General features: G+C 38.5%; 1 protein-coding gene across 7 annotated transcripts in view; it reads right to left on the reverse strand.

The window, feature by feature from the left end:
• RBMS3 (RNA binding motif single stranded interacting protein 3) overlaps positions 1-27635 on the reverse strand; it is a 758966-nt gene that overhangs the window by 264145 nt on the left and 467186 nt on the right. For all 7 annotated transcript variants that reach the window (XM_036759106.1, XM_036759112.1, XM_036759109.1 and 4 more), the window contains exon 6: positions 18620-18699. In XM_036759106.1, coding sequence (XP_036615001.1) covers positions 18620-18699 — 80 coding nt within the window. The remainder of the gene's footprint in view (positions 1-18619; positions 18700-27635) is intronic.

Consider the following 27635-nt stretch of genomic DNA (forward strand, 5'->3'; position numbering starts at 1 on the left):
CAACAGAAAGAAGAGAAATCGACAAATCTAGGGTTTTCCTTCCATGTCCCACCACCAACAAAAACGAATAAGACTTGCATATTCTTTTCAACTCTCCATTTTTCTTTTCTTGTGTAAATCCCATCCTTAAGGAAAAATCATTTTTTTTCTTTAAAAAATAAAACTTGCTCTGTTTCACTTTCTCCCACACCTTTTTGTTGTCTTTTGGAAACAGTATCATTGAATTTTCGTGTTAGAAGAGAGCTGATTGGCTGTTAAATTAGTCTGTTTAGGTTTCTCTAACCTAAATACTTGAACAAGAATACTTTTCTACTGAATCCCCAAGGACTGCTCATACGTTCACAATGTTTTCTAAAAGATCTCTGAGGAGAAGAAGGCCACTCCATTTTTGGACAGCTCTAATTGTTAGGAAGAATATCTTTACATGCTTCTAGAGTCTGCCTGTCTACAATTTTTCTCTCTGGTGCCTAGTTTTGATCACTGGGACCCAAGAGAACAAGTCGAACCACATGACAACCTTTCTATCACTCAAAGCCACCAAACAAGCTTCTCTGACATCTGCTCTTATCTTGGCTGAGGATTTTCAGTTACTTTAACTGATCCTTACGTGGCATGAACAGAATGTCTTCTACTATCCCGATTGCCTTCCTCTACACTTGCTGATCATCAACACTACCAAAAATATGATGTCAGTTACCCAGGACTGATTGAGGAGGCTCACTGATGTTTGTAAGAATTGATTAGTTTTACAGTTTGAGGCAGATTTTCCTAGGGAACAGTGCTCCAGATAAAATGGAACGCACTCTGCCTTTGCCATGGCAGATGTCAAGAACAGTAAGGGTAACAAATGGTAACCAGCATGTATCAAGCACGTGAAGATTTAAAAGTTCTTTCTACTTGCTACCTCATCACTTTTTAATCTTTAAAGAGCTACAGAAATGCTAGCCAATATTAATTATTGTGTTGTTATTTTTGGTGTCAAATCAGTTTTCACTTTTAAATTAAAAGATGGTACAGCTCAATGGGGTCAAAAGATACATTGGAAGTCAGAATTCCTGGATCTAGATCCTGGCTTTGCCCCTTTGAACTTATAAGACCTTGAGGGAAGTCAATCTCTTTCTGTCTCTCTCTGGGCTTCAATTTCCTCCTTGTTAAAGTGAGGGGAGTGGATGAAATGGCCTCTAAGATCCCTGTTCCTCTTATCCCATCATTACCCAGGACAGCCTGCCCAGCTGATGCCCCCCTCAACCCTTCTCCTCTAGCAGGGCCACCCCTAGCTGTTTACAATTCACATGGCTTAGATGAGATAGTCAAAGCCAGCTCTATTCCCTTCAGTGAGATGGAGGACCTCTAGGCCTTCCCATTTACATGGCCATTGCCACCTGAAATCCTCCATCTTAGCTACTTTACTTAGGTTAGTCTTTCTGGGCTGTTCCATCTGCCCCAGAGCTGAACTTTCTTTTCTGTGTTGGCTCCCCTAATTGTGTTTGAGCTTCTTGCAAATAAGGACTGTTACACTTTCTATTTGTATCTCAAATATTAAGAAGCATCCTTCCCACATATTAAGTGCTTTTCACTTATTCATCCATTGACAAGTCTCTTAATCTGTGATGGGATTGGCAGATCCAAAGGATGGATTTTTCTAATGTGCAATGCCCTTATTCAGTGGAGAAATTTTAGTTAGAGGAAAGCTGTTAATGTTAATGGTTTGTTCATAGCGAACCTAGATGGGAGGGGAGAACAGGTGAGGACACAAAGCTATTGCTCCCTCATCTCGAATGCCCAAATAACATAGACTGCTTGTCCTCAGATATCACAGTGGTGAAGAACCATCGCCTCATCTTAGTGAAGTAAAAATATAAGACTTTGCTATGGCATACTGCAAAGAGAACTAGATTTGAAATCTGGCAATTCTAGGTTTGACTACCAGCTGCACTTTCCTCATCTGTAAAATGGGGGAATTGGATAAGACGATCTTTAAGATACCTTCTTTTTCTAAATCTATGATCCTAAGAGTCAGTTGGATCAATTGAGTCAATTGAACAAATATTTATTGTGCATCTACTATGTAAAAACACCATGCCAGCAGCTAGAGATCCAAAGAAACAAAGCAACAGAGCCCCTTACTCCAAGGAACTTATGGTTCATAAATGTATCTTTTTTTAATGAGTACATCTAAATAAAATTCAGCTTATGTGAAAGTAATTTTTTTTTGGTGCAGGGAAGGAAACTAATAATTTATTCAAATGATTAAATAAAATTTGGAAAAACAGACTTTATTTGTAAATGATGAAAACTGAAACATATAATTTTTTTCCTTTTTTTCTGTTTATGAAATAATACACACAGAGACTCAAATAGACATCCCATAAAAGTCTTTTAGGATTTTTGCAATTTTTTTCTGCCTCTCCTTTTCTTTTTTAAAACTGGCATTTCTATTAAAATCATTCATAAAGCTGAGGTTCAGAGCAATGACTATGGATCAGAGTAGCCTAGTATATAAAAATACAATATGGAATGATTGGTTGGCATCTTTTAATGAAGGAAGTAAAAGTTACTCCCACACACCAGTATAAGGCACTCCACAGGAATATCAGGACAACAAAAAATTGGAGAAAATAGGCAACAAAATTACACTTTTCACCACCTCTTCCATTAATATCCAAACAGGGTATAATATGTAGAGACAAAAGTACCACCCTTGTCCTTTCCTAACCAAGTCTACATAGACCTGTACCAGTCTGGGAGCAAAAGCTAAGCAAACTGTATCTTTGGACGATCTCAGTCATTGAGAATGTCAAGGGACATTTACTAAGAGCAATTATGGGCTTTGAAAAGAAAATGTAAGTCACTTTTGTACTTCAAAGTTCATGCAAACTGGGAAATCTCACTCAGTTTCTGAGTATAAATATTTTATGATCAGAGCTCTAAAACTTCTCAGTGTTTTAAACTCCAAAATGTTGAAAAATGACTTGAAAGGCAAGAAGAGGGTGGGCAAAGAAAGGGGAGGGGTGCTTCCTTTGAAAATGGAATAATTCCCTGATGCATAAATGCCTTCTTCTATGAAACACTTGGAGAATCTTAGTATCAGAGACATGAGAGGTAGAAAAGAAGACTGGGTCAAACTAGAGACTTTCCAACATCTGTGCAGGATTACTCCCTAGGGTAGATTTCCTAGTACTTTGATATTCAACTGAAAATCATCAATGGAGTTTTTAGAATGACAATAGGGGGAATGGGGGTGGTGGCGTTAGTACAGATTGCTTAAAAATAAATCATGCTCTTTGAAAATATCTACCCAGCTCAAGCCCACAAAATATCTCTCAACAGCTAACAAATTCATAATGAAAAATGGCAAAATATTTAACAACACACACAGCATGCACAGAATATAAGGATTTCACAGAATGTTAAGTCTTTATTTGGCTTATATCTTGGTAGATTTCAAGTCTGAGGTTTTGCTAGCATTCTAGTCTTGGAGTTCAGAAGACCTGGGTTCAAATTTCTCCTCTGTCACAATATAGCTGTGTGACTCAAGGTAAAACACTTAAGCAATTTGAGTCCCACAGTCCCCATTTGGGAAATGCATCCCATAAATAGTGAGTGAAAAAAAATTGGTATGATACTTCCTCTTAGTGTAATAATATATATATATATATATATATATATATATATATTTACTTTAATGATACTTTTTCATTGTAGACCTGGAAGGTGTATATATGTGTCTATGCATTTGTATGCATAAGTGTGTGTATAGACACATGAGAGAAATTATTAATAACCAATAATTTGGGGGAAATCCAGAGTATTCCCATTATTCTAAAGTCCTGATTTTAAAAACAGTTCAGTCTCTTGAAGGAAATTGCTGATAACAAGACTGGACTAACTTTCTTGTTCAAGACCCCAACCTGTTTAGGTAGCCATTATTTTCTGCTCCAGCTTGGGTGGGACATACATTCTTTGAATAGATTGCCAAGGCCTGTGGTGGTCTGGTTATATAGATGTCAGTCTCTCTGTCCAAGGATGGCATGATATCCCTCTCAGCCCCTTACTGACTTACTCTTTGAAGCTATGTAAATTGTGAGACCCCCACCATAATTGTCCTTGGTCTAAGAGAGGTGGCCAAATGATCATCCTTGTATTAATAATATGGTGGCTTTGTTAAGAAAATGATTAAATTACTCAGAAGCTATGTCTCTCAAACCTTTTTAATCATCAACACACACACACACACACACACACACACACACACACACACACACACACATATATGCACATACATATGTCTTTGGTTGTAGTTGTTCTTGCCTTAGCCTGAATAGACTCATCACCAGGAAACTCATCAACACAGATAGGGCTTTAGCTTTGCTTCTCATATCTTATTAGTGTCCTCAGTTGTTTCTGAAGGTACTGATTGGAGGGCTGGAGGGCACAGTAAACAACTCCTCCCATAGCATCCCTTTATAGAGGGCTCAAAATCCCAGCCATCTCTTCATTTGCCACCAACTGTTCTGCCAGGTTTCAACTCTACCATCGTCTTCATCTTGCTCCCACTCCCATTACCTTCTGGTACTCCCTCCTGCTTTACAGATTCCTTTTTGTGTTATTGTTGGGGTTTTTTTTTTGCTTTTTTTTGAGGGAGGAAGGCAGGGCAATTGGGGTTAAGTGACTTGCCCAGGGTCACACAGCTAGGAAGTGTGTCAAGTGTCTGAGGCTGGATTTGAACTCAGGTCCCCCTGTCTCCAGGGCCAGTGCTCTACTCACTGTGCCTCCTAGTTGCCCCCTTTTGTGTTGTTGTGTAAGCTCCTTGAGAGTAGGTGATGTCTTTTTTCTTATTTGTATCCCCTACACATTGCTGAGCGCTTAGTAGGCACTTAATAAATGTTAATCATATCTTGTCATAGACTGAGGTTATTATTGAAGAAAGCTAAGAATTCTGAGAGACAGAGATGATGAGATAAGATAATCCTTAAATGACAATTATTTATTTGATATTTGGCATAAGCAACTGCTGCAAAAATATATTATTTTGACTAAAACTCAACCAAATTATTCATCTCGGTTAAAAAAAAACTATGTTTGGCAATATATAGAAAACAAACTACAACATTTGAATAGATGAATTTTGCCCATTTCAGCTATTTTGATACCAGGCAGATGTAGACAAATCCATTTTTTTCTTCTTTAGAGAAAAGTGAAAAGGGGAAAGCAAGCAAGTAAAGGGAAACACTGAAGGCCATGCATCATTGGAAAGTGATAGAAAGGTTCATTGAAGAAAATCTTTAAAAACTTTCAATTTATTATCTCATTAATTAAGCTAAACATTAACATTGGTTTCTAAGGGAAGGTTGGAACTTTTTCTTAGAGATTCTCAGGCTCAGGGGAAAAGGAAGATGAACTGAATGGCCTATTGATGACCTCCTTCCATCCCTGGGAGACACTGATATTAAAACAGTGAAATTCATTGCCTAGAAAGAAACAAATGAGAATCAGGATATTGCTTCTGAATGAAGCATTAGCAAGGACTCCATTGGAACATAATGGTCAACACTGATACTTTGGTTTGGTTTGGGATAGAAGGTTAGGCTTTGAGTCAGGAAACCTACTGGAGAGCCCCTCCTCTGACACAGCAGCTGAGTAGTCATGAAGAAGTCACCCAATCTGCAGAGTTGGGGCTCGGAGCTATGACCAAACAGGTGAATTAAGGCTTGGAGGTACTAATGATTGGACAACTTAAGCATGTCTCCAATCATTTATTATTCAATAGCTATATTCTTACTCTTTAAAAGGGATATCTTTGGGAGGTACTTTATGTCTCAGCTTTCTGATCAGTAAAACTTATTCATTAAAAGGATGGATTGGAAAATGAGTTTAAAATTCCTTGAGTTTCTTAGGCACACTACTGTTTTAAGTAATTGGTCAAATCTATAGAATATGCTACTTTGGGCAGACTGTCCAGGGCATTTCAGTAAAGACTCGGTCCAGATCTCTATGATACATTTAGAAATAGTGACCAACATGTGACACTTACTGTCATGCAAAAAGCTCACCATTGACATTAATGGCAGGATATACAACGGAAATAATTGTAACACAGGTAAAAAGTAGAAATTCCAAGTAGTAAATTGAGCCAGACATTCATGTCATTTATGTTATTAGAAAATGGTTCAGATAGGATAGAGACATAGCTGAGATGGAAGCTATTTGCCTACAGAGAAGTTACGTATATACAGTCCCTTGCAGCAAAATGAATGAATGAAAAAAGAAAGAAACAAAGCATTGCCAAGCTCACTCTGTGTAGGCACTTTGCTAAGCACTGGGTATACAAATACCAAAGGTTAGACTTTGAAGTGCTTATAGAGGCAATAGAGTTTATAGACAATGAATGTGAGCACCTTAAAGACAGGGACTGTAATTGCTTTTTCTGTCTGTATAACCAGACCTTGCCACAATGCCCAACAATGGTAAGCACTATTATTGTTGTTGGATCTATTAATTAAACCCTAAGAGAGTAGTGTTGGGGGTGAGTGAGGGAGTTGTTCAGGAAAATTACAGAGATGAAGAGTAGAGTCTTAGAACCACATTGATGGATTATTTTTAGGAATGATCTTGTTTATTTAATTAGTCTTCATAGACTTAGAGGTGAAAATTAGAGAGGGAAGCCATGCTTTCTCAGCATGGCATGAAGGTAGCCAAGGGATGCTAGGTTGGAAATCCTGAATTGGCTACAAAATGGTAAAGTCTTACTAATCAGAAGACCAGGAGAAAGATGGACTATCTGCTAGGAGGTGTAGGCTAGAGTGTAGGCATTTACTTCCCTCATAAGGTTGGATAAGAACAAGAATACATCACCAATCTTAAAGCATTATTGAAATGTGAATTATTATTATTATTAATTATTATATCATCTCAAACACATAGTCACGTAGTTGCAATTAGACCCAATTGTCTTCCCAAGTCAGAAGTCTCTTGAATAATATTTGACAATATGGTATTCTTGAAAACAAATGCAGAGGTCGGGTTCTATCTGGGAAAGCCACATTTGCATGAGTTCAGATTTACAATTAGTATACATTTTCTGGCATGTTTCATGGAACCAGATGGCTCAAGTTGGTCTTTTATTTGTCAGGCTCAAAGTGAAATGCTCTGAGACTTAATGAATCCCTTCTTCCCACTCCTATCTACCACTTCCCCCATCCTTCTCAGCTTTCCTCTCTCAAATGCTTGACAATTCCCTCTTCTAATGTAGACTCGATAGAAGGCAGGAAAATCAATAGAAAGCTATAGTTGTTAATAAACTATACTATATCCAGTTCTGGATCCAAGGAGGCAAACCATTTCCAACAAGGAGGGCCAAATGAAGAGACATTCAGAAAGTTTGGGAAATTGATGAGAGCGGGGATAATTTCAGTCAGCCAATTGAGAAACTTTCAATGCCAACCTTTATTGAGAATTCACTTGGAGGCTAGCTCTCTACCAGCCATTAGGAGGAGATACAAGTGAAATACTGGATACAATCCTTGAAAATTTTGCAATATCAATCCATCACACTAGATTGCATGTATACATAACACTTGAGAAGAAGGCAGAGATAATTCAGTTCTTTCAATAAAATGAAAATTTATGTTCTGAATGACAAGGATTTTTCTTTTGTTTTTGTCTTTTAATGATACCATCTTGATTTAAAAAAAGGATTTTTGTTTTATTTTTGTCTTTTAATGATACTATCTTGGTTTTAAAAAATGTTTTCATGTTAAACAGGGTGATTCCTCCTTCTTCCTCCTTATTCCATCAAGACTTAGGTCAAATGTCCCTTTCTTCATGAAGCCTTTCCTGATCTTCCCCTTCCTTTACCACCTACAGCCCTCCATCCCAATATCATTTTGTACATATTCTGCAAGTATTTATTTATAGTGATGACTATATTCTGTATACATTTATATACATATTGGGAGACATCCCTCAATAGAATATAATTCCATGGAGGGCATTGGCTCTCATTCTTGTCTTTGTGTTCTCAGTGTCTCACGGAGTATTCAACATACAGCAGATATTTAATTAATGCTTGTTGGTTCATTGAGTATTTGGTAAAAGTAGCATCATATAAAGGTCCTCTTGAGTTTCGAGAAGGGTTTTGTGCATAGGAGAAAACTTAGGTAAAAAACAAGATAGAGACAAAATTTCAGATGGCAAGTAAATGACTGATGTTCAATTTACTCAGCACCCCCAAATCCCAAATGGTAAGAAAGCACACCATGAAGCAAACGCAACCAAGTGGCGTTTGAGGTCATAATGTTTCGAAATAGCAAGCATCGTTTTCCAGAAGTAGGCATTATCATTAAAAAATAAATAAGAAATGAACTGTGTGTAGAGTAAGACCCAGAGCAAGCTACTAGAAAGTAATGATGAACATCTGTGCAGGATACTGACCATTCCCCTACACAAACTAGTCAGACATTTCATCATGTTTTGAGTGACCTCTGGGTTTTCAAGGACTATCACCCAGAACACAAGCTCTGGCAAACCTTACCAAACTGGAAGGGCTCATGGCAAGAGCTCACCAACAGACAACTTTTTTTTTTTTCTTTAACAAGGACAGGTCTAATTAAGTTTAAGAGAAGTTCATTTCCATAGGATTGATCTTTCAGGCAAAGGAATTTATGATGGCTTTTTTAATTAAGACTCAGAAAGTTTGATATCTGCATCGGAGAAGGGACTAACTATACTGGAGACATCATGGGTCCTTAAAGCATAGAAGGGAGTACTGCCCTCTAGCCAAACATAAGCTTGGAATAAAGCATATTAACCCCAGTAAGAGAGATTCAGGAATGACTGTGGAGCTGGCAGTTACCTTTCAATTTCCCAGAGTGATTTTTCCCACTTTCTGCCTTAATTCTTCTCCAGTCCTTCTACTTCTTTCTCCTCACTCTGGCAGATATCAAAGAGTCTGACTACTCATTAGTGGCTTTGGGGCCATTTAGAATTGCAATTGAGAAGTAAAATTTATGGATTATATGTTTTAGGCTATAAACTTTTGGAGGCTAGCAGTTAATTCAATTCCATTTTGAATTGTATTTAGTTTTACTGGTACTGTGTTATGTTCAGTTAGGTACTTACTGCTTGCTCTCATATATTTTTCTTTGGAGGGACTAAGAGAGGGAGTCTACACCCGTGATTTACTTGGAATAGGGAACTCTTGGTGAGGAAGCTCCTCTCCATTCATGCAGATCGATCAATCAGTCAACATTTATTACATATTAAACCTTGGTATTGTCACACAAAGAACATTTATTTGTACATCAAAAGCTATATGTGCTAACTTTGGCAGGTCTATGCCTTTTAATTATCTAAGAGGGTGGGGAATATCACTGAAGTCAGTGTCACCCTTTCAGCCTCCCCAGTGGCTTGCTATTCTTTCTTGGTTCCATTACCCAGATTTCCATCAACCTCCATCAACACTGATCATTATGTCATACAAGCGATAAAACAGGGAAAACCCTTTCAGTTACTAGTTTTCAATGAGAAATATGAATTAGAGATAAGGACTCCTTACTATAGGCAGGAACAGGAACTCAGGGTTCTTCATGCTTAGCAGTTCATAGCACTGGGCACATTCTATAGAGCAGATCAAGGTCAATGCTCTATTTTGTGCATGTAAAGATTAAGAGCACAGTCACTGCCATTATTACAGAGCTGTCATGATTTTGAGGATACTCAGAGCTTATTGAATTGTAAGAGTTTCTCAGATGTCTGGCAACATAGCTATTTCTAGTTCTTTTAGGAAACCTCAAAGTTGACTGCTTAAAATACTTTGAGTAAGACTAGATGATATATCCATGCATACAAATGTGCAAACTTAAATGCATATATGAGCATTTATGATATATGTATACACACATATTAGCACACACAAATATATATGTATGTGTATGTATATATGTGTATGCATATATACATGCATTATATATGTGTATATACTTACACATATGCATACATACATACACAGAGATATACATATCCTTGATCACAGTGGATCAGATGAAGCTGTATTTACAAAACACATCAAAACATTCACCATTCATTCATTTTAAAAGGAACCGGAAGCCAATGCAAAACAAAACAAAAACCCAATACCTATGCAGGCAATGATGTTAATTGCAGACTCTGATTGGATAGGAGCATTTACAGGGACTGGGCATGTTCTTGAGAGAGAAGGAATGCAGAAATATTGAAAGGGAGAAATAGAAATGAGCAAGGAAGGAGAAGAGGAAGAGAAGGAATATCAGGTTGTTGAGAGAGGGAAAAAGTATCAAGGCTCATGAATAACAGAATATGGACCTCAACACATTCTAAATATCATCAAATGGGAATTAGGGGTGTCACCCACATGTCTTTTTCATTCTTTGATTTATTCAACAGGCATTTTTTTTACCTAATGTCTACAAGAAAGTATTGCCAATCAGAGAGATTTACTTCTTGAAGATGGTTTATTATAGTCAGAATATATAATATGTAGATATAGAATACTGGGATCTATCGTTCCTATCCATCAACAATCAAATATTTATTAGGCATCTACTGTATACCAGGGCCTGTGTTAGGTATTGAAAATAGGGGTGCAAAGAGTGAAATGGTCCCTACTGAAAAAGAGTTTATATTCTCTGATGCTCATTATTATTACCCCTACGAAACCTAATGTTGGCATACTCTACATTGGTCATCATAGTGTTTGTATAGCCGATGATATAAAAATATAACATTTCTGCAGCCCAGTTGCAATTTAAAATCTTAGACCACAGTTGAGATAGAGGATTTTATTAACTGTAATTTCTGGCTCATGGAGAATGATAGTCGTTTCAATGACAGCCACTTTATTTGCAAATGAGAATTTTGTTTCCCCACATAGTCCATTACGATAGTTTTCCATTTTCTCTCCACTTCATTGCTGAGGTTAGAGCTGTGGACCATGTGGACTCATCCCACCAGGGAACTCCAATTGTGATAACTGGCTACCTGCTGCTCCGGCAGACATAGCTGCCAACTGCTGACAGTCTCATTTTCCTGTATTGGGTCCTCTGTCTACACTTCTTTTCACAGCTCTGAAATCTGTGATCCCTGCCTTGGAATATAAATGGTGTTTTGTATACTCATTGACCTTTGTATTTTACCCTTGGAAGCTGTTGAATAAATAAATGATGGGCCTTTTCTTACCATTACCAACAAAGGTCTCAGAGTAAATACATAAAGGTATTAGAAGGAGTGATGCAAAAAAAGCAACCTGTCTCTCACTTTAGAGGGAAGAGGGAGTAGGGGAAGGCTTTATTCGTTCCTCAGGAAAACATGATTTCTTCATTCTCCCAAAGATTAATGATTCCTACTCTCCACTTTCAGTTAAATTACTTCCTTTTTACTTGTCTGTCTATATCTTCCACCCCAGCCCCTGAGTAGAGAGTAAGACACTTGAAGGCAAGGACTATTTCTTTCTTTCCTTTTTTTTGTTTCTTCCTTGTATTCCTATAACCCAGCAGCATGGCCGGCATACATTAGCATGTACTGCATGCTCGTCAACTGATTTTGTATTTATTCTCTGTGTACATATTATTTCTTCTCAGTAGAATATAAGCCCCTTTAGGGCAGGGGCTGTTTTGTTTCTGTCTTTATAAGCCCAAACCCTAGTCCTGGGTCAGGTGTGTATTAGACACACTAAATGTTTACTGAATTCAATTAATCTAGTACCTTAGTAGTTGAACATTCACGTACACATCTGAGTTTTCTCTTTGGCTCTGTAATATTCAAATGAACTTGTTAGTAGGGATGTACTGCCATGAGTCTCTCCCCAGCCCACCTGCCAGGTTGTCTCTTCTGTTTTTTGGGGGGTGGGGTTGGGGGGAGAGAGATTAGGAATTGGAGTTTTACTAAGATTAGGAAACAGCTAGAGATCAGAAGAACTATGTAAAGACAATTTATTGGAGAGTGGCCTATTCCATTTTCTCATATCTCATGTTCCACATTCAGAACAAGATTTATCCTATTGACAGAAACATTTGCTCATGGGCAGAACTCGGCTACAAGAGGGAAGACAGGGTCATCTCCCATAAAGCTGTCTTCCTGCCTGCTCAGCTCATCAATACATGTCCTTCCCTGTACAGCATTTGCCTTTGTGATGCCAGGCAAGGCTGCAGGGGTCCTTTGAAAAGCAAATCTTTCAAGAGTTTTCCCCAACAACCCCTGGAGTGTCAGAGACCCTCACCCTTTGCTTTTGGATGAGGCTTGCAAACAGCACTGGGAGCCTTCCTCATTCTGTTCAGCTGCATGATTCATCATGGTACCAAAAAATGTCTGGGGTGAAAAAAGCCAACAACTAATGATCCTTCTTTTTGTCCTGAAAACATGGAGATCAATACGTAGGACATGTAACATTTATGGAGCACCATGCTTTTCTTTCCCTCGAGAGACAGGGAGAAACAACTTCACTGTCTCCTTTTGCTGAGGGCTGAACACCAGTATGATTGACAGACTTGCCTCACTCACTATCTGAGAGGAGATACACAGAAATACAGTCTCCTGTGACTTTCTGTCTCATCTAGATCTGAGCTTATAAAAAGCTTAGCTTCTGGTAAGGACATTCAGCTGTATTTATTCGTGTTCAAGAGTGAACTGGTCTGGTGCCCCTCTGGGAGGCAGTAATGGGCATTAATGGCCCATGATGCTTTCATTAAAAATGACAGCAAGAATGAACTAAATAAAGAAATGATGAAGAAATAGGAAAGGGAGCCAAGGGAAAAGAACCATAGCCCCAAAAGTAAGATTCGCAAACTTCCATGCCAATTCCTTTAACCCGCCAGAAATTCAATGGAAAGATCAAAAATCAATCATCATTAACCCTGCAAAGACTGGCTAATCTTTCCTAATACATGCCATCTCACTGTGGGAGCCTCTGCAATTAAAGGTGGGCAGGGTTAGTTGCCCTTGTTAATAACCCCAAGCTCCAGGATTTCTGGACTGAATTTCAGAGTGAGGTCAAAGCAATAAATTGAGCTGATTTTCCGTTTATCCCAATTACAGGGATGCTGGGAAGATAATTTGCAGGCTCTGATTGTCATTCGCAGAAGTACACAGGAAAACTTGATTGCCTTTAATGTCTCTCAAAAGGAATAATGATGGCCGAATTAACAGAAATCAAGATGATACAATACTTGCCAAATGATAGGGGCACATTTCGGTTTAGAGATGCAGAATAACAGCCGGGAATTTCAGAGCACTTTGAGGTTTGCAAAGTGCTTTCTATATGTTATATCATGTTTTCCTCACGACGCTGGAAGGTTATGTGCTATCACTTTCATGGACATTTTATTGATAAGGAAACTGAGAGAGAGATAGGAAAAGTGACTTGTCCAGGGCTAGATAGATAGTGAGTGTCTCAGGCAGGATTCAAACTCAGGTCTTCCTAACTCCACATCCAGCATTCCATCCACCATGCCTCCTAGCTGTAGAAATGGCATGGTAACATAGTATCATATAAAGTGAATATAATTTACCCAACTTGTTTCCAATCTGATCATAAGCATGGCTGTATTGTCAAAAAAGATGACTGTTTACTCAATCACAAAAGGGAACTCAGACGTGATCCAGTCCAACTGGTCTGAACAAGATCCCCAAACCTAATATGAAGACCTGGAATGGTGGGAAAACCATTATTGCCCCTCCCCCACTCCGCCATCCAAGCCATCTTAACCATACAGCATCTAAGCTATCCTTTCTGCAACTTTTTTCTTAGTCATAGATCAAGAGGAGAGAACCTTAGAGGTTCACCTCCCTTATCTGGCAGATTGGAAAACTAGAGTTCTAGTGAAGTAAAATTATTTGCCCAAGATTATAGAGGTTTTAAGGCGTAGAGCTGAGATTGGAACCTGCTTCCTGTGGCATCATTCTGCCCCCATCTTTGCTCCTAGTTGTGCCCTCTACTCAAGGATGTGGAGTGAGAAGGAACCTCTGAGGTCACTGAGTTCCTCCTCCTCATTTTACAGTAGAAGCACTAAGGCCCAGAGAGGTTTAGCAACTTGACTGAGGTCACATTGGTGACCTACCAGTAGTAGGTACTAGAGGGTGTGTTAAAACACAGGTTTCCCAGCTCCAAATCCAACATTCTTTCAACTAACTGCATGGCTCCAAGTTCTACCCTCTGGGAGAAAGCATTATTTACCATGATTTTATTCAAATACGCAGACTGCTGAACCACCATCTCATAAGGCTGGACAGTGCTTAATTCTCTCCTGAGGATCTGTTTGAGTAACCTCCCCTGCTTATGATCATTACAAGTATATGAACGATGCCCAGACCTCTGCAAAACCACAATCCTTTCAACTCTGAGCCAGGAAATCTTCATCAAACAGAACATTGCTAGCTTTTTTTAAGAATAGCAATTCTATCGAGCATTTTAGTCGTGAGGCAGGTCAGTCCAATTATAATTGGATGCAATTAGCACACCCCTGAGCGATGGTACCAGTTCCCTGAAGCACAGAGCACTCAACTAGGTCGGCAAAATTAGCTTCTACAATGGAAAACACCAAAGGCACCACGTCCAAACTGGTGTTTATCCCTTCGTGACATCTTACTCTCAGGTTGCAGGATGGGTAAAGAATTATCCTTAAAGGTGGGGCTTGGGAGACCTGATACTTTATTCATGTATAGTAATAGCAAGAAAAAGCTCTAATGTATATAGTTTTTAAAGGTCTGGAAAGCCCTTTAAAATATATTAACTCATTTAATTTTTAATCTTTGAAGGGAGGTTCTATCCCATTTTACCAATGAGGAAATTAAGGCAGACAGAGGCTAAATGATTTGTCCACGATCATCGCATTAGAAAGGCTGAGGCTGCATTTGAATACAGATCTTCCTAACTCTGGTCCAATGCTCTGTCTACTGTGCCAAAACAACAACCTTTAAAATATACACACACAGAGACATGCATACACACACATACATACAACACAAATTCCTTGAATATTGCGCCAGAGGCTATTAATGTTGTCCCTTCCAATCAAGTTCAGGTATTAGGTTATATGCTATTTTTTTTTTCAAAACTTGATTTTCATCAAGAAAATATTTTGAACTTATGCTGTACCTTGGGCTTCCACATTAAGGCCTCCATAGGAATAGCCAACCAAATGTTTGAGCCCTGAAGATGATCAATATCATATACTTAATTCTATTATGTCATGCGGCATAAGGTCAAATCTCTTAAGACTGTGATAACTAGGCCTAATTATTTTCCCCCATATGCTCCCTCAAGGTAGGTCTCACTCTGAGTAAATCAACACCTCAAATAGCCAAGTCCTTGCTATTCACCATATTTCCATTGGGTGTAGCTATGCTATTAGACAGGTTTCTATTGCAGCCCAGCCATCCTTATGAGAAGGATGTTCATGTGTTTAAGGTCTGAGCAAGTTTCTTTGTCTCTACTAGTAAATGGCCTGTGTTAATTGCTTATTATCAGGGAGAAACATATTCAGTTCTCTTAGTGATGTAGAAGCTACTTCTCTCTCACGATGGAGAATGTTATCTACATCCAGAGAAAGAACTATGAAGTATGAATGCAGATTGAGGCACACTTCCCGATCGCCTTTTCCCCCGCTTTTTTTCCTCTCTCTTTTGTTTTTGTTTTTGCATTGTTCTTTTTTTTTTTTTTGGTTCTGTTTCTTCTTTCTCATGATTCATTCCATTGGTCATAATTCTTCTCCACAACTTGACTAGTGTGTAAATTAATTCAATGCAAAGTTATACGTGGTAGTTATATGAGATTCCATGCCATCTTGGGGAGGGAGGTGGGGAGGGAGAGAAGAAAATCTGGAACTCAAAATTATGTAGAACCGAGTGTTGTAAACTAAAAATAAATAAATAAATAAATTATTAAATAATTAAAAAAAGAAGCTACTTTTCTGTTTCCTTTTGGGAAAGGAGTCTAAAGAATGAAGTCACGTCTTGAAACCTCTCTACTCTATAATGCTCATTCCTATGTACCAATTTTATAGTTGTGTAAATGAGTGAGATAGCTGTCACTGTTTGGGCTGGGTCGTTCTGGGTGTTTCTATGTACATAAGCATATACCAAATAAGGTTCTGTAAAAGTCACAAACTTGGGGTAAACTACCCTAGGAAATAAGGACTTATTCTCATCAGCCAGCCCTGAGCTTAAACCTGAGCTGAACAAGATTTAAGACAGGGTCAGTCACAAAACTAAGCTTCTGGAGGTTAAGAGAGGGCCCCTTGATTGGGAAAATGGCTGAAAGAATCATCATATATAAGAAGGTATACTATTATGCCATAAGAGAAGATGAAAAGGTTGGGTTCAGAGAAACCAGGGAAGACTTGTATGAATTAGTACAGAGTGAAGTTAGCAGAACCAGGAGAACAACACCAACTTTGAAAGAGATCAGAACTCTGATCGATTCACCGATCAGCTGTTATTCCAAAAGACTGATAATGAACTAGGCTCCTTGACTACATCCTAAACAACAGGTGGTAGACACAAGATGCAGAATAAGACATATATTTTTGGATGTGACCAATGTGGGGATTTGTTTTACCAGACGACATGTATTTGTTACAAAGGTTTTGCTTTTCTTTGAATTTGTATGGTGAGAGAGAGAGGGAGAGAAAGAGAGAGAGAGAGTGAGAGAGTGAGAGAGTGAGAGAGAGAGAGAGAGAGAGAGAGAAAGGGAGAATGCTTTTTAATTGAAAGATAAAGTAAAATGACAGACAAAAAGGTGGTGGGAGAGGTGTCTTTTATTCTACTAATATGAGTATGTCCCCATGGGGAACAGGACAAAAGGGCTTCCTCTCTAATGGAGATCTCCAAGTAGAGGTTGGATATCCACTTGTTTGGGATGATTGAAGGGAGTGTCTTATTCCAGGATGTTGTTAAGCTAAACTGAGATTTGGAAATTATATAGTTAATTTGCAATGCAAAACCAGAGAAAGAAGAATGGACAATCACAGATTTACTGAGTATCCCACAGCATGTTAATTAGTGATTGTAGGTGATGAAAGATAGAAGGAACCTTAGAGGTTATGTGCTTGTGTTCCTGTTTTGAAGAGGAGGCAGACTGAGGTCAGGAGAGGATCATGGGATCACTAATTGAGAACTGCAAGGGACCTTAGAGGTCAGCTAGTCCACTCTCATTTTGTAGCTGAGGTTAAACTGACACACATGAATAAAGGCAAAGTAACTTGCCCTAAGCCACATATGTGGTTATGAACCCAGGTCCTCTGAGGACCAAACCAAGCCTCTTTCCATAGCACCAGATGACTTATTTAAGCATTTCCTCAACCCAGTTTTTGTGAAGTCATAATAGCTTTTAGTCTTCTGACCAAAAAGGCAGCTGGGTGGTGCAGTGGGTAGAGTACTGGGTCTGGCCTTGGGAAGACCTGAATAAAAATCCAGTCTCAGACATGTTATAACCGTGTGACCCTGGGCAAGTTTGCCTCAGTTTCCTCAACTTTAAAATAGGATAATAGTAATATTTACTTGTAAAATATTCTTTGGTTTTAGCTCAGTGACTGGCACATAGTAAGCTCTATAGAAACATTATTATTACTATTATTATTATAAAATCACTCTAACGTTTATTGAATGAAAGGCTTGGTCTAGACAGTCTATAGACCCACTTCTAGCTCTGAATATATGATTAAATGATTCTCTGAAATCTCTATACCACACCCCCCACTCAAATATTTTTGGTTAACATCCATATGGATACGCATACACACACACACACACACACACACACACACACACACACACACACACACTCACACACACACATACACATGCATGCCTGAAGGGGCAATAGAATAGATGATATAAAACGTAACGGGACAGTAAAATGTTCAGAAAGATATTGGGAGTACCACAGAATACTGAAAGTGAACAAATGAGCTCAAGTTTCCTTAGAGAGTGATTTTTCTAATCTACTGGTGATAAGCCTTCTTAGGGTATGTAGCCCATGAACCAACCTAACAATACACCAGAAAGCATGAATAAAATTTCCAACTATATCCTTTAGGTGAAAAGACCTTATGAGGTTCAGATGGTAATAACAAATTAACACTCTCCTGTGGTTTCTTACCATGTTCCAAAGCACAGAGTAATCATGAGTTTGTATGATAACCCTCAAGTTTCAAACACGTATTTGATGGGAAATCCTCAAAAATGTATCAATTGAAAACTGTTACCAGTATCGACCATATTCAATAATAGCACGCCATTCTCTCTTCCATAGCCATCTGTCTATATCTATATCGATGTCAATATAGACATACACACATACGTATAGATGTAAATATATACATATATATATATGTATTTTTCCCTTATTCATGTTTTAAAATCACACTGATAGAAAATCATAGAATGGTTGCGATTGTCAAGGAAAAGACGCAAAACTATCATGGGCGTAGTTACCAAAGGTTTTTTAGAAATAAATTTTTTCTCTAATGAAAAAATAAAACATTCTACTCTTGGCCACCTTCCAATGATCTGCCATATCTTCAATCTAAGTTGAAGAATTCCCTGTCCAGCAAGTCATTTTCAGCAGTTAGCTAACATAGGTACTTACCTGGTACTCCTGGTGGTGTTTTCAGGTATTTCCCATTAAAATGTTGAATTACCACTTCACATTTTTCAGTCGACTCCATCCTAGGAAGGAAGGGAAAAGAAGAGATGAACCTTCCATAAGGTTGTTTGGGAGCTAAAGGGTCCATGTAAAAATGTGAATTGAGTAGAAGGCACCACATATCACCCACCAAATGACTAGTCTAGACAACAGGAGGACAAATTGAGATTACAGACTGGAGCTTGAAGGAAATTTCTAGTCTGATTCATTCATTTTCTAGATTAGGGACCAAAGCCCCAAGAGCTTAATTTACTTGCTCACAGTCACACAAGTGTTAAGTACTTGTACAAGTATTAATTTGAATCCAGTCCCTCTAGGTACTCAGAAGAAGGTGATCACCGAGAGCTGGGGCAGCTTGGTGAAGACTTTAGGAAGGATACAGGAACTTTTAAATTCATTAAATAAAATACACTGGAGCCAGAATATTCTCGTGAATAAAGCTATTGCTTATCCAGATATAACCTTGACCTACCAAAAAACTCAAGAATTTTATGTGGGAAGAAGAAAGGAACAAGCATTTATATGGCACCTACTATGTGTTGGGCATTGTGCTTTACAAATATTATCTCATTTGATCCTCAAAGCTACCCTGCAAGGTAGGTGCTTTTGAGTATGCCCTTTTACAGTGAAGAAAACTGAGGCATACAGAGTTTAGGTGACTTGCTCATGGTCACACAGCTAGCAAGTGCTGAAGAAGGATTTGAACTCACGTAGCTATCTAAGACAGAATTTAAAACAAAGTCTCCCTGACTCTGAATCCAGGGTGTTAGACTATGATATACTGCCTTGTTTTGGTCGTTGTCATTGTCTTGCCTTATGGCATCTGCCACATGTGATAGGTGATTGATACACGGAGGTGATCTTGTTGAGAATGAGGGCATTTTAGACAGGGTTAGGGATCTAAGGATGGGTGTGCTGGAATTGTCACATTTTAAATGTGAGCATTTACAACTTAGAAATTGGCAAATACTTCAAATCAGAGCTAGAGTTAATTTTTTTTTAATTTTCTAGACTTTAAGTAACAGGGAAAATATCAATAATGTAAATTAAACTTAAAACTGTGTGATTTATACATTTTTTTCTTAAATCCTGCTTTTGAACATTTACCAGAACATCCCTGGGTATAAGCAGAATCCAGAGATAGGAACTGATGTGTTCCTAGTGTAATTTGACTACAACCAAGGGCTTTTCTAGGTATATTAGAAAATAGGTAAAGAGAGGCACATAGAGATTAAGCTGTAAAAGGCCTTGAATGCCAGTCTAAGCAGGAATCTATAAGCTTTGTTCCTTGAGAAAGAGCGGATCACTGAAGGTTCAATTAGGAATGTGTGTATTTTGAGGAAGTGAATCTATTTTCTCATTCTGTATTGAGTAGTTTAATCTCTTTCATAAGATATATGTCAGGATGGACCATCCTCTGTAAGTACATATTTTTTGAACCAATGAAACCTTCAGATCCATATGAGACAAATGCTAGTAATTGGTACATAATTATTTCTTTGACATGGGCACTAGACCTGCCCAAGTATCACTATAGTGACCTTCTTAGTAAATGAATGTCATCTTCAAAAGTAAAACAAAAGTCTTAACATGAATAATACTCCGTTTAGGTTAAGGATTTTTTTTTTAAGAATCAGTTTTATGTTCTCATTTTCCCAAATCCTATGTGCCTATGTGTTAATGCAACAAGCTGGCTACTGAAGAGCATGGTAATCATGGGTAGAATGAAAATAATAAGTCACAGCTAGAAATTTCCAGGAGATGAAATTCTAGTAGGCAACCAGGAATCAAACCTGTGGTCTCCTGTCTGCAAAACAACCCCCAACATGTTCTGCTTTAGGAGGCTTGTCAACAGTCCTACTCTTTGGCTAATGCTGTCACCCATCCTTTCCCCTGACAATATATGAATTTAGCTTGCCTCTAATTTTCTCTATATGATCTTCAGTTTCCTTGCAAGTCCTAAGTTAAGAGGGTGTGGAATAAAAAATAAATTTCTTATACATGATAAAGAATACAGATTAGTCTCCTAACCTAGCCCATAGACGATTAAGAAAAAAAAAAAACCTTCGTTTGGATCCCAGGTCCTTCCAGGGATTCATACTGATACCATACCTTAGTATGACCATAGGGCTACACCACAGAATCCTCCTCCCAGGCATATGAAAAACGTAAGTTGCTAGATACTCTAATAACCCATTCTTCTTATGGACTTCTGCCTCACCAGGGACCTCTATTGTCCTCCCAAACTTATTATTCCCTGGGTGAGTCTCCCAAAGAGTAAATAACTTCACTGCTAAAGAGCTGGCCCCTCTCACTCAAATGCGCACAGTCAACATGACCCACAATATTGGTGAAGGGCAACGTCAAGTTTTGGTTATCAGCATCGCTGATCTCTGCTACTCATCTCTGACCCCCATATACAACTATTACAGAGCATGCTCCAAGACCTCTGCTGCCTGGTTCTCCTGCTGCTATGGTGGATATTCCTTCACTTCCCAACTTGAAAGCTTTCCTTTGCTTGCTCCAAGTACTGGTTTGACATGCTTCTCCATAATCTGCATGGATTCTCTTTCTTTCTCTGGTCTGCATGTAGGTTGGTGCAGTATGCTTTCTTAGTTCTATCAAAGGTGAATCAGTCTGTTATCCTCTCTCCACTGCTGCTTTTATCGCTACCTTACTCCTCAGGAAAGTGTTCTTTATATAATGGTTCTTACAATGACACAGCTAGAATGACTATTCCTTTGGGGGAGTTAATGAATTTCCAGCTTTCCCATTAGTCTGATCCACAGCTTTACCCTGCCCCCAAAAGGGTCTGTGTAGATGTCTGATGCCTCAACCAAAAGGCTATAATCCTCACCACTAGCTGAATGATGGCAAATGAATTTAATTTCTTAGTTCTGTCTCAGTTCAACTGCTGAGTTCCTGATCAGAATCACCTTTTGGGGAATTGCTCATGCCCGCAGTACCTTTTTCTAACCTGACTCTATGCCTGACTCTCTGGACTTTGCCTATGCTGCTCACATTGTATATTTCACTAATCCTGTGGAAAGTAGCTACTCCCATCAACACCATCACAATGATAAAGGCCAATATCCTCCCTATACACATATACAAGGGTTAGGTGGTGAGCAAGATCAACAAGAAATATTAATGCAACAAGGAGGAAAATTTGGTCTGATAGGCATTCTTGAGACTTGGTGGGATAGGCTAGGCCCTATGAAAGAAATATGGCTCTGGAAAAGTACTTTTCAAAAGAAACAAGGTAAGTAGAACGGAGAAATCATTGTATATTTACAAGATATAATTGCTTTTGTTGATCTTTTTGTCTTTTTAATAAGGGGTAACTTTCGGGGAGGAAAGGATAGGGGTAATTTAGGTGATGGGAAAAAAAGATACAAATGGAAGTTCTAGTTTTGAAAAGATATACTTCTCTGAGCACCTTCATGAGAAGAAGGGTAAAGACTATTTGGGTTAAGGTCAGTGGAGAATTGATAAACCAAGAAAAATGCATTTATTAATCCTACTGTGTGCCAGACATTGTGCTAGGTGTTAAGGTTTCAAAGATAAAAATTGGCTTATATATGTGTATATAGGAATGTACACAAGGTGATAGAAGTGTATGTGGCTACCAGTTGCAAAGATCAAGAATGGCTAAACATAGCAATTGGTGTTTGAGCCAAGTCTTGCAGGAAACTAGTTTCTAAGAGGCATAGGTGGGTTGGGTGCATTCCAGGCATGGGGGTTCATTGGCTAATACAACAGTACAGAGATGAAAAATGGAATGTCATGTATGAGGATCTTGATAAAAAGGCCTATTAAGTGCGGGAAGGAGATAAATGCTTAAAAGGTCAGAAAAGTAGGCTTTCATAGAAAGGAGGAAATAGATGAGGAATTTAGGAGGAAAGATCACAAACCTAATTTGGAAGCATGATATAGAAGTGATGAGAGATATCAGTTATGTGAATATACGCATGAGCAATCTCTCTCTTTCTCTCCCTCCCTCCCCCCTTCCATGATTGTGTACATATGTTAAACATAAAACGATTAATAATTTATTGGCTTACTTAAATGATCATCCCATCCTTCCAAAGGTTAATGAGATTTTCTACCCTGAGTCTTATTTCCACCAACTAGGAGGAGCTCAATGGCGGGGCATAAATCACGCAGACCTTGAGATGAGGAGGTGGTGGTATAAGTATTCTAACAGAATATGTGATACAGGAGAACATAAGCCACATACTCTGAAACACTAATATTTGGTAGAGTGGATCTTTCAAGGGCTAAGATTCTATAAAAGAAGTTATTTTAGGGGGCATAGAAAGCATTCAAACATGAAATACTGGAGCTACAAAGAGGAAAAAATCCTATAAGGAAGAAAAGAGAGACTTGACTAAAGAGAGCATGTGACTCTACAGGAAGTTCATTGACCAACTTGGATTTGGAAAAATGTACAACTATATGGAAGCATATACAATTGATGGATGTTTATACCAAAAGGTTCAGATGTTATTGACAGCATAACATTGAGAATGAACAATAAAGCTGAGAATGAGCTGAGGCTAGCAAAGAAAGTTAAGGTCAACAACAAAATAGTGGTTTTGTTTTTGTCTTTCCTTTTTTGTGCTATATTAGGGAAAGAGTAGAGTAAAATATAATACCAAACAACTTCTTGGGGTGGAAGGGATTATGATAATTAATGAGAAAGAGATGAAGGAGTTACTCAAGCCTACTTTGAAAAGGACAGGACCAAATAGTGAATAGTAGGGTACAATCCAAGAACAGTAGTGTGATAGTGGGAGAGTGCCTAGATGTTGTCTGGGCCAAGCCAACATACCAAAGGTCAGCAGATGAGCTTATTGATTGACTGGCGGTGATTTTACAAGATCACAGAGAATGGGAAAGCTCTGATAGCACTGGAGAAAGTCAGTTTCCTAAAGGAGTCTGTCAAACATAGCCCAGTGAACTTGATTTCAATTCCTGACAAAATTCTAGAATTTGTTTTTAAAGATATTATTAGCGAATGTCTTGAGAAAGAAATCACAAAAGACTGACATTTCTCGATCGATAGCAGGTCATGGTTGAAACTCTTTGGTACTGGTTGAAGAATTAAAAATGTGATAAATGGAAGAAACTACAAGTAGGAAGATAACTATAACAGAAAATCACGGACACAACCTATTGGGGCAAGGGGTCTGTTTAATCAGACCTACTGGAATAACTGAAAAACATTTAGGAAGAAATTAGATTTATACCAACAGTTTACACTATATGCCACAATAAGTTTCAAAACTGGTATGAGGCTTTAAATATAAAAGAATACATTAAAAATAACTGAGGAGAAGGAAAACTTTTACCACTTATAACTATCGCTAAAGGGTGAATTCTGAAACAAGAGCATGGAGAGGGGAGATAGTCTTGTGCATATGATGGTCAGTATATGTGGAGTTTAAAGTGTCTTAAGTAAAGGAAAGAGGACAAAAGATCATAATGGCAGGAAGGAGACAGGTTATAAAGAGATTTAAATGCCAAATAAAGCTAGAGGATTCCTACCTCTTTCAATGGAAGTCTTCAAGGAAAGACTGGATAACCACCAGTAGGACATACTATAAAGAGATTCTTGTTGATATATGAGCTACTTGATGGCCTCTGCAGTTCTTTCCACTTTAAGAGTCTGTGACTCCATGAAATGTATGGAAAAAACTGGGATTCATTTTGCTGGAGACAGAATCTTATAAAGCCTCCTTTCCAGGGTTGTCTCACATCACTAGAGAGCCATCCTATATTTTTCACAGCAAGAGTTCTAATCGTTCCTAGAAACAATGCAAATCTGCTCTTGCTCCCTCTGTTCCCACAAGAAGCCATATCTGTTGTCACTTAGGGAAAATAATCATCTTTGCTAGCAGAGCTATGAATTGGAGCAGGAATGTATGCATTTAATTACTACAGATGTTGCTTTATGGAATTTTTATTCCAGGAGAGCCACAGTTTGATAAGACTATGCCCTAGTGCTCCCTCCTCTATTTCATTCCTCTCTGGGTGCTCATTGAGATAAGAGGCAGTTAAGAATCTAAAGCCTTCTGGAGCCCCACAAATCAAATTCCTTGGATTTGTCCTAAATTGACACAAAAATACTTTGTGGGAGAATGGGAAACAAACTATCTGAACAGTAGGTGTGTATATGTGTACACACATTTGTGGGTATCTCTTCATATTCTGCATGTTCTAAGTGAGGGATGCAACAGACCTTAGGATATACCAAGAGAGAAAAGAGGGTAGCAGTTGAGCCAATTCTCACCACCTGCCATATTTCATCATGCACTGAACTGCTCTAGTCATCCCTATTACAGGTTACTTAAGGTTGTCTTTAAGTATCACCATTTCACTGGAGAATCAAGTGGGATGGGGCTATTTGGGGGTACACAAAGGCAGCCTCTCCAGATTTAAGCAAACATAGACTGTGAGCCTTTGGAGATGTTTGTCTCTGAGAATAAATGCAATAAAAGTCTCTTTCCTGTAGCTGCAGGCTCTGAGTGTCAAACCCTGTTACACAGCACCGCACAGTGGTGACAATTCCACTTTTATACACGAGGAACATTTTAACAAGCTGGAGCTGGAGCTGTCCTGGCAAAAGTTGCCCCATTGGAGCTGCTAGGCATGAGAAGTTTAGTCCTGGACTATTGGTGCCATTTTCTATGGGGAGAGGAGAGAAGTGGAACTCCCAGAGGTCTGGGGAGAAAGGGCCCTTGCTTTGAATGACTAGGTTGGAAAGAATGTGCCCATTTTCTTCTCGAGTTCCACAATTAACAACTCTCCAATGCCAGCGCCAGTTATCTGTAATCTGGCACACGCCTCACTTGAAATTGACACCAGCCTTGTGGACTGGGTCTGAAAAGACAGCTGAACAAAGGCCCCTTTACACAGCCCTTTCAGATGGACTATTGAATAACTACAACCAGACCCATTCTTCTGTGGTGGTACCTGAATTCCCCTGCGGCCCCTGCAACAGCTCGACGTGACAGGCGGATCAGGCTTCCCAACAATCCATTAATTAGGCTGGTATATTTCAATGCCTTCTGCTGGCTCTGCTGTTTATATATAAATATAAACTTTACATTGTCTCCTGACTCAGTGTTTGGGAACCCTTCCTTTTCAGTGCCAAGCTATGCCATGGGAGAAAGAAATTGTTATGACTTTTACAATCTGTGCTACGAGAGAGGAGGAAAAAGAAGGAACCAGGTTCCCAGACAATGATGTCAGAGGAGATCCTGGCCCAACAACGTCCCAATGCTGATTCTAACTTACTGCACAGATGGAGTGAAGGTGTTTAGTCATGAGTGTCGTTGACAAGTCAGCCTGACAGCACCTTCCCTGTCAATGACCTCTGTGTTTACAGTCATGTGGCAAAAATCTTGATAAAAATATACATTAAAAATAAATCCATCTTATTCATTTATTGCAGCAAATTACAGGCTTGCAGCATTGGGACATCTTTATAGTTTTGCAACACATAGGCACTGTATATAAATTTTAGCCATTTGGAGCTTCTATAACTGACAAACATTTTAGTTTTTGTTAAAAACAACTCAGTTGACTCAGAGAGTCAACAGTGATTTAAAAGAATTTTTAAAGTTACTAATAAAATGGTTTTTTGTCACAATCAAAAAAATAATGACATCAATTACTTCCTTATCTATACAAACTGAAAAAATTATAGTGTACTTGAAAAAATAAGGAGAAAAAAATAAGTCCAATACCTTTATTTTATACTTTTTACTACCCCCTTCCTTCTGTTGACTTATGATTTCAACATTCCTTGTTGTCAATATAAAACAGTCAATATAAAACAGAGACATCATGACAGTGCATAAAATGCTAGACTTGGATTCAAATTGGGTCTTGGCTGTTTGCCTTCTCTGTGACCACTGGCAATTTCCAATGCAGTACTGGGGAAGGAGTGCTGGATTTGGAACCATAAGGAACTGAGTTCAAATCTGGACTCTGGGCTATTTGTGTCACCTTGGACAGTTCACTATCTCTCTGAGCCTTGGTTTCCACATCTGAGTAAATGAGAATATTAGATTAGATGACCTCTTTCATCTGTACAGCTATGATTCTGTGAACTACTTAGTATCACCAGGAAACTCTCTTAAGACTCTAAACTACAGATGAGTAATTTACAGTTTCATGTTACTCATGTAAGTTAACTTATAAGTTAATAATTCTACCCTTAGAATTGGTAGAAGGGCTTTGCACAATGGGAGTTCTCTATATAGGAAAATTATAAGGCAGGTCCAAGCAACAAATAACCCTGAATACAATAAAAATAATTACTGTAGCATCTCCCTCTTATAGTTATCTTGAAACTCAAAGGAGATGCGTATAAAGTACTTTGTTAATTTTCAAGAGCTCTGTAAATATAGTTTGTTATTATTATTAAAAAACTCTGAAACAGGATGGCCTCCCCTATAATATATTTCCTTAAATAAAGATACTTCTGCATGACAGTCATCTTTCTAATTTTAGTTCCTCTCTGTTTTTATCTGCTTGTTTTAGGTTTTTAATTAAATTTTCTTCCTCTTGAAATTGTAGGTAGTTTTGTACTTTTTTTCCCCTTATATTTTCCTGTCACTCATTTTCTGACTCTTCCCCTCCTTTGATGTTACAAATACTCCCAGGGCTGAACATTAATGCTGTCTCAGCTTCCTCTTTTCCCTGGTCTTGGTTGCCAGTGAGACAGGCTTGTCTCCACCTGGATTTCATTTCCTTTTCCTTCAATTTAGTTGTAGGTAGCCATGATAGCCTCTATCCTAGTTCCCTCCATTCCTTAGTTCTCTGCTGCCCTTAATCAGTATTTGCCATTTTTGCAAATTTGGGGGGAAAGGGAACATATGTTCTGGGCTCTGCATTTTGAGGGATCTCTAACCAAGAGTTACTAAATCAGAAGAATGGATAGAATGTC

The sequence above is a fragment of the Trichosurus vulpecula genome, chromosome 5, assembly GCF_011100635.1.
Source record: "Trichosurus vulpecula isolate mTriVul1 chromosome 5, mTriVul1.pri, whole genome shotgun sequence".
NCBI lineage: Eukaryota > Metazoa > Chordata > Mammalia > Diprotodontia > Phalangeridae > Trichosurus > Trichosurus vulpecula.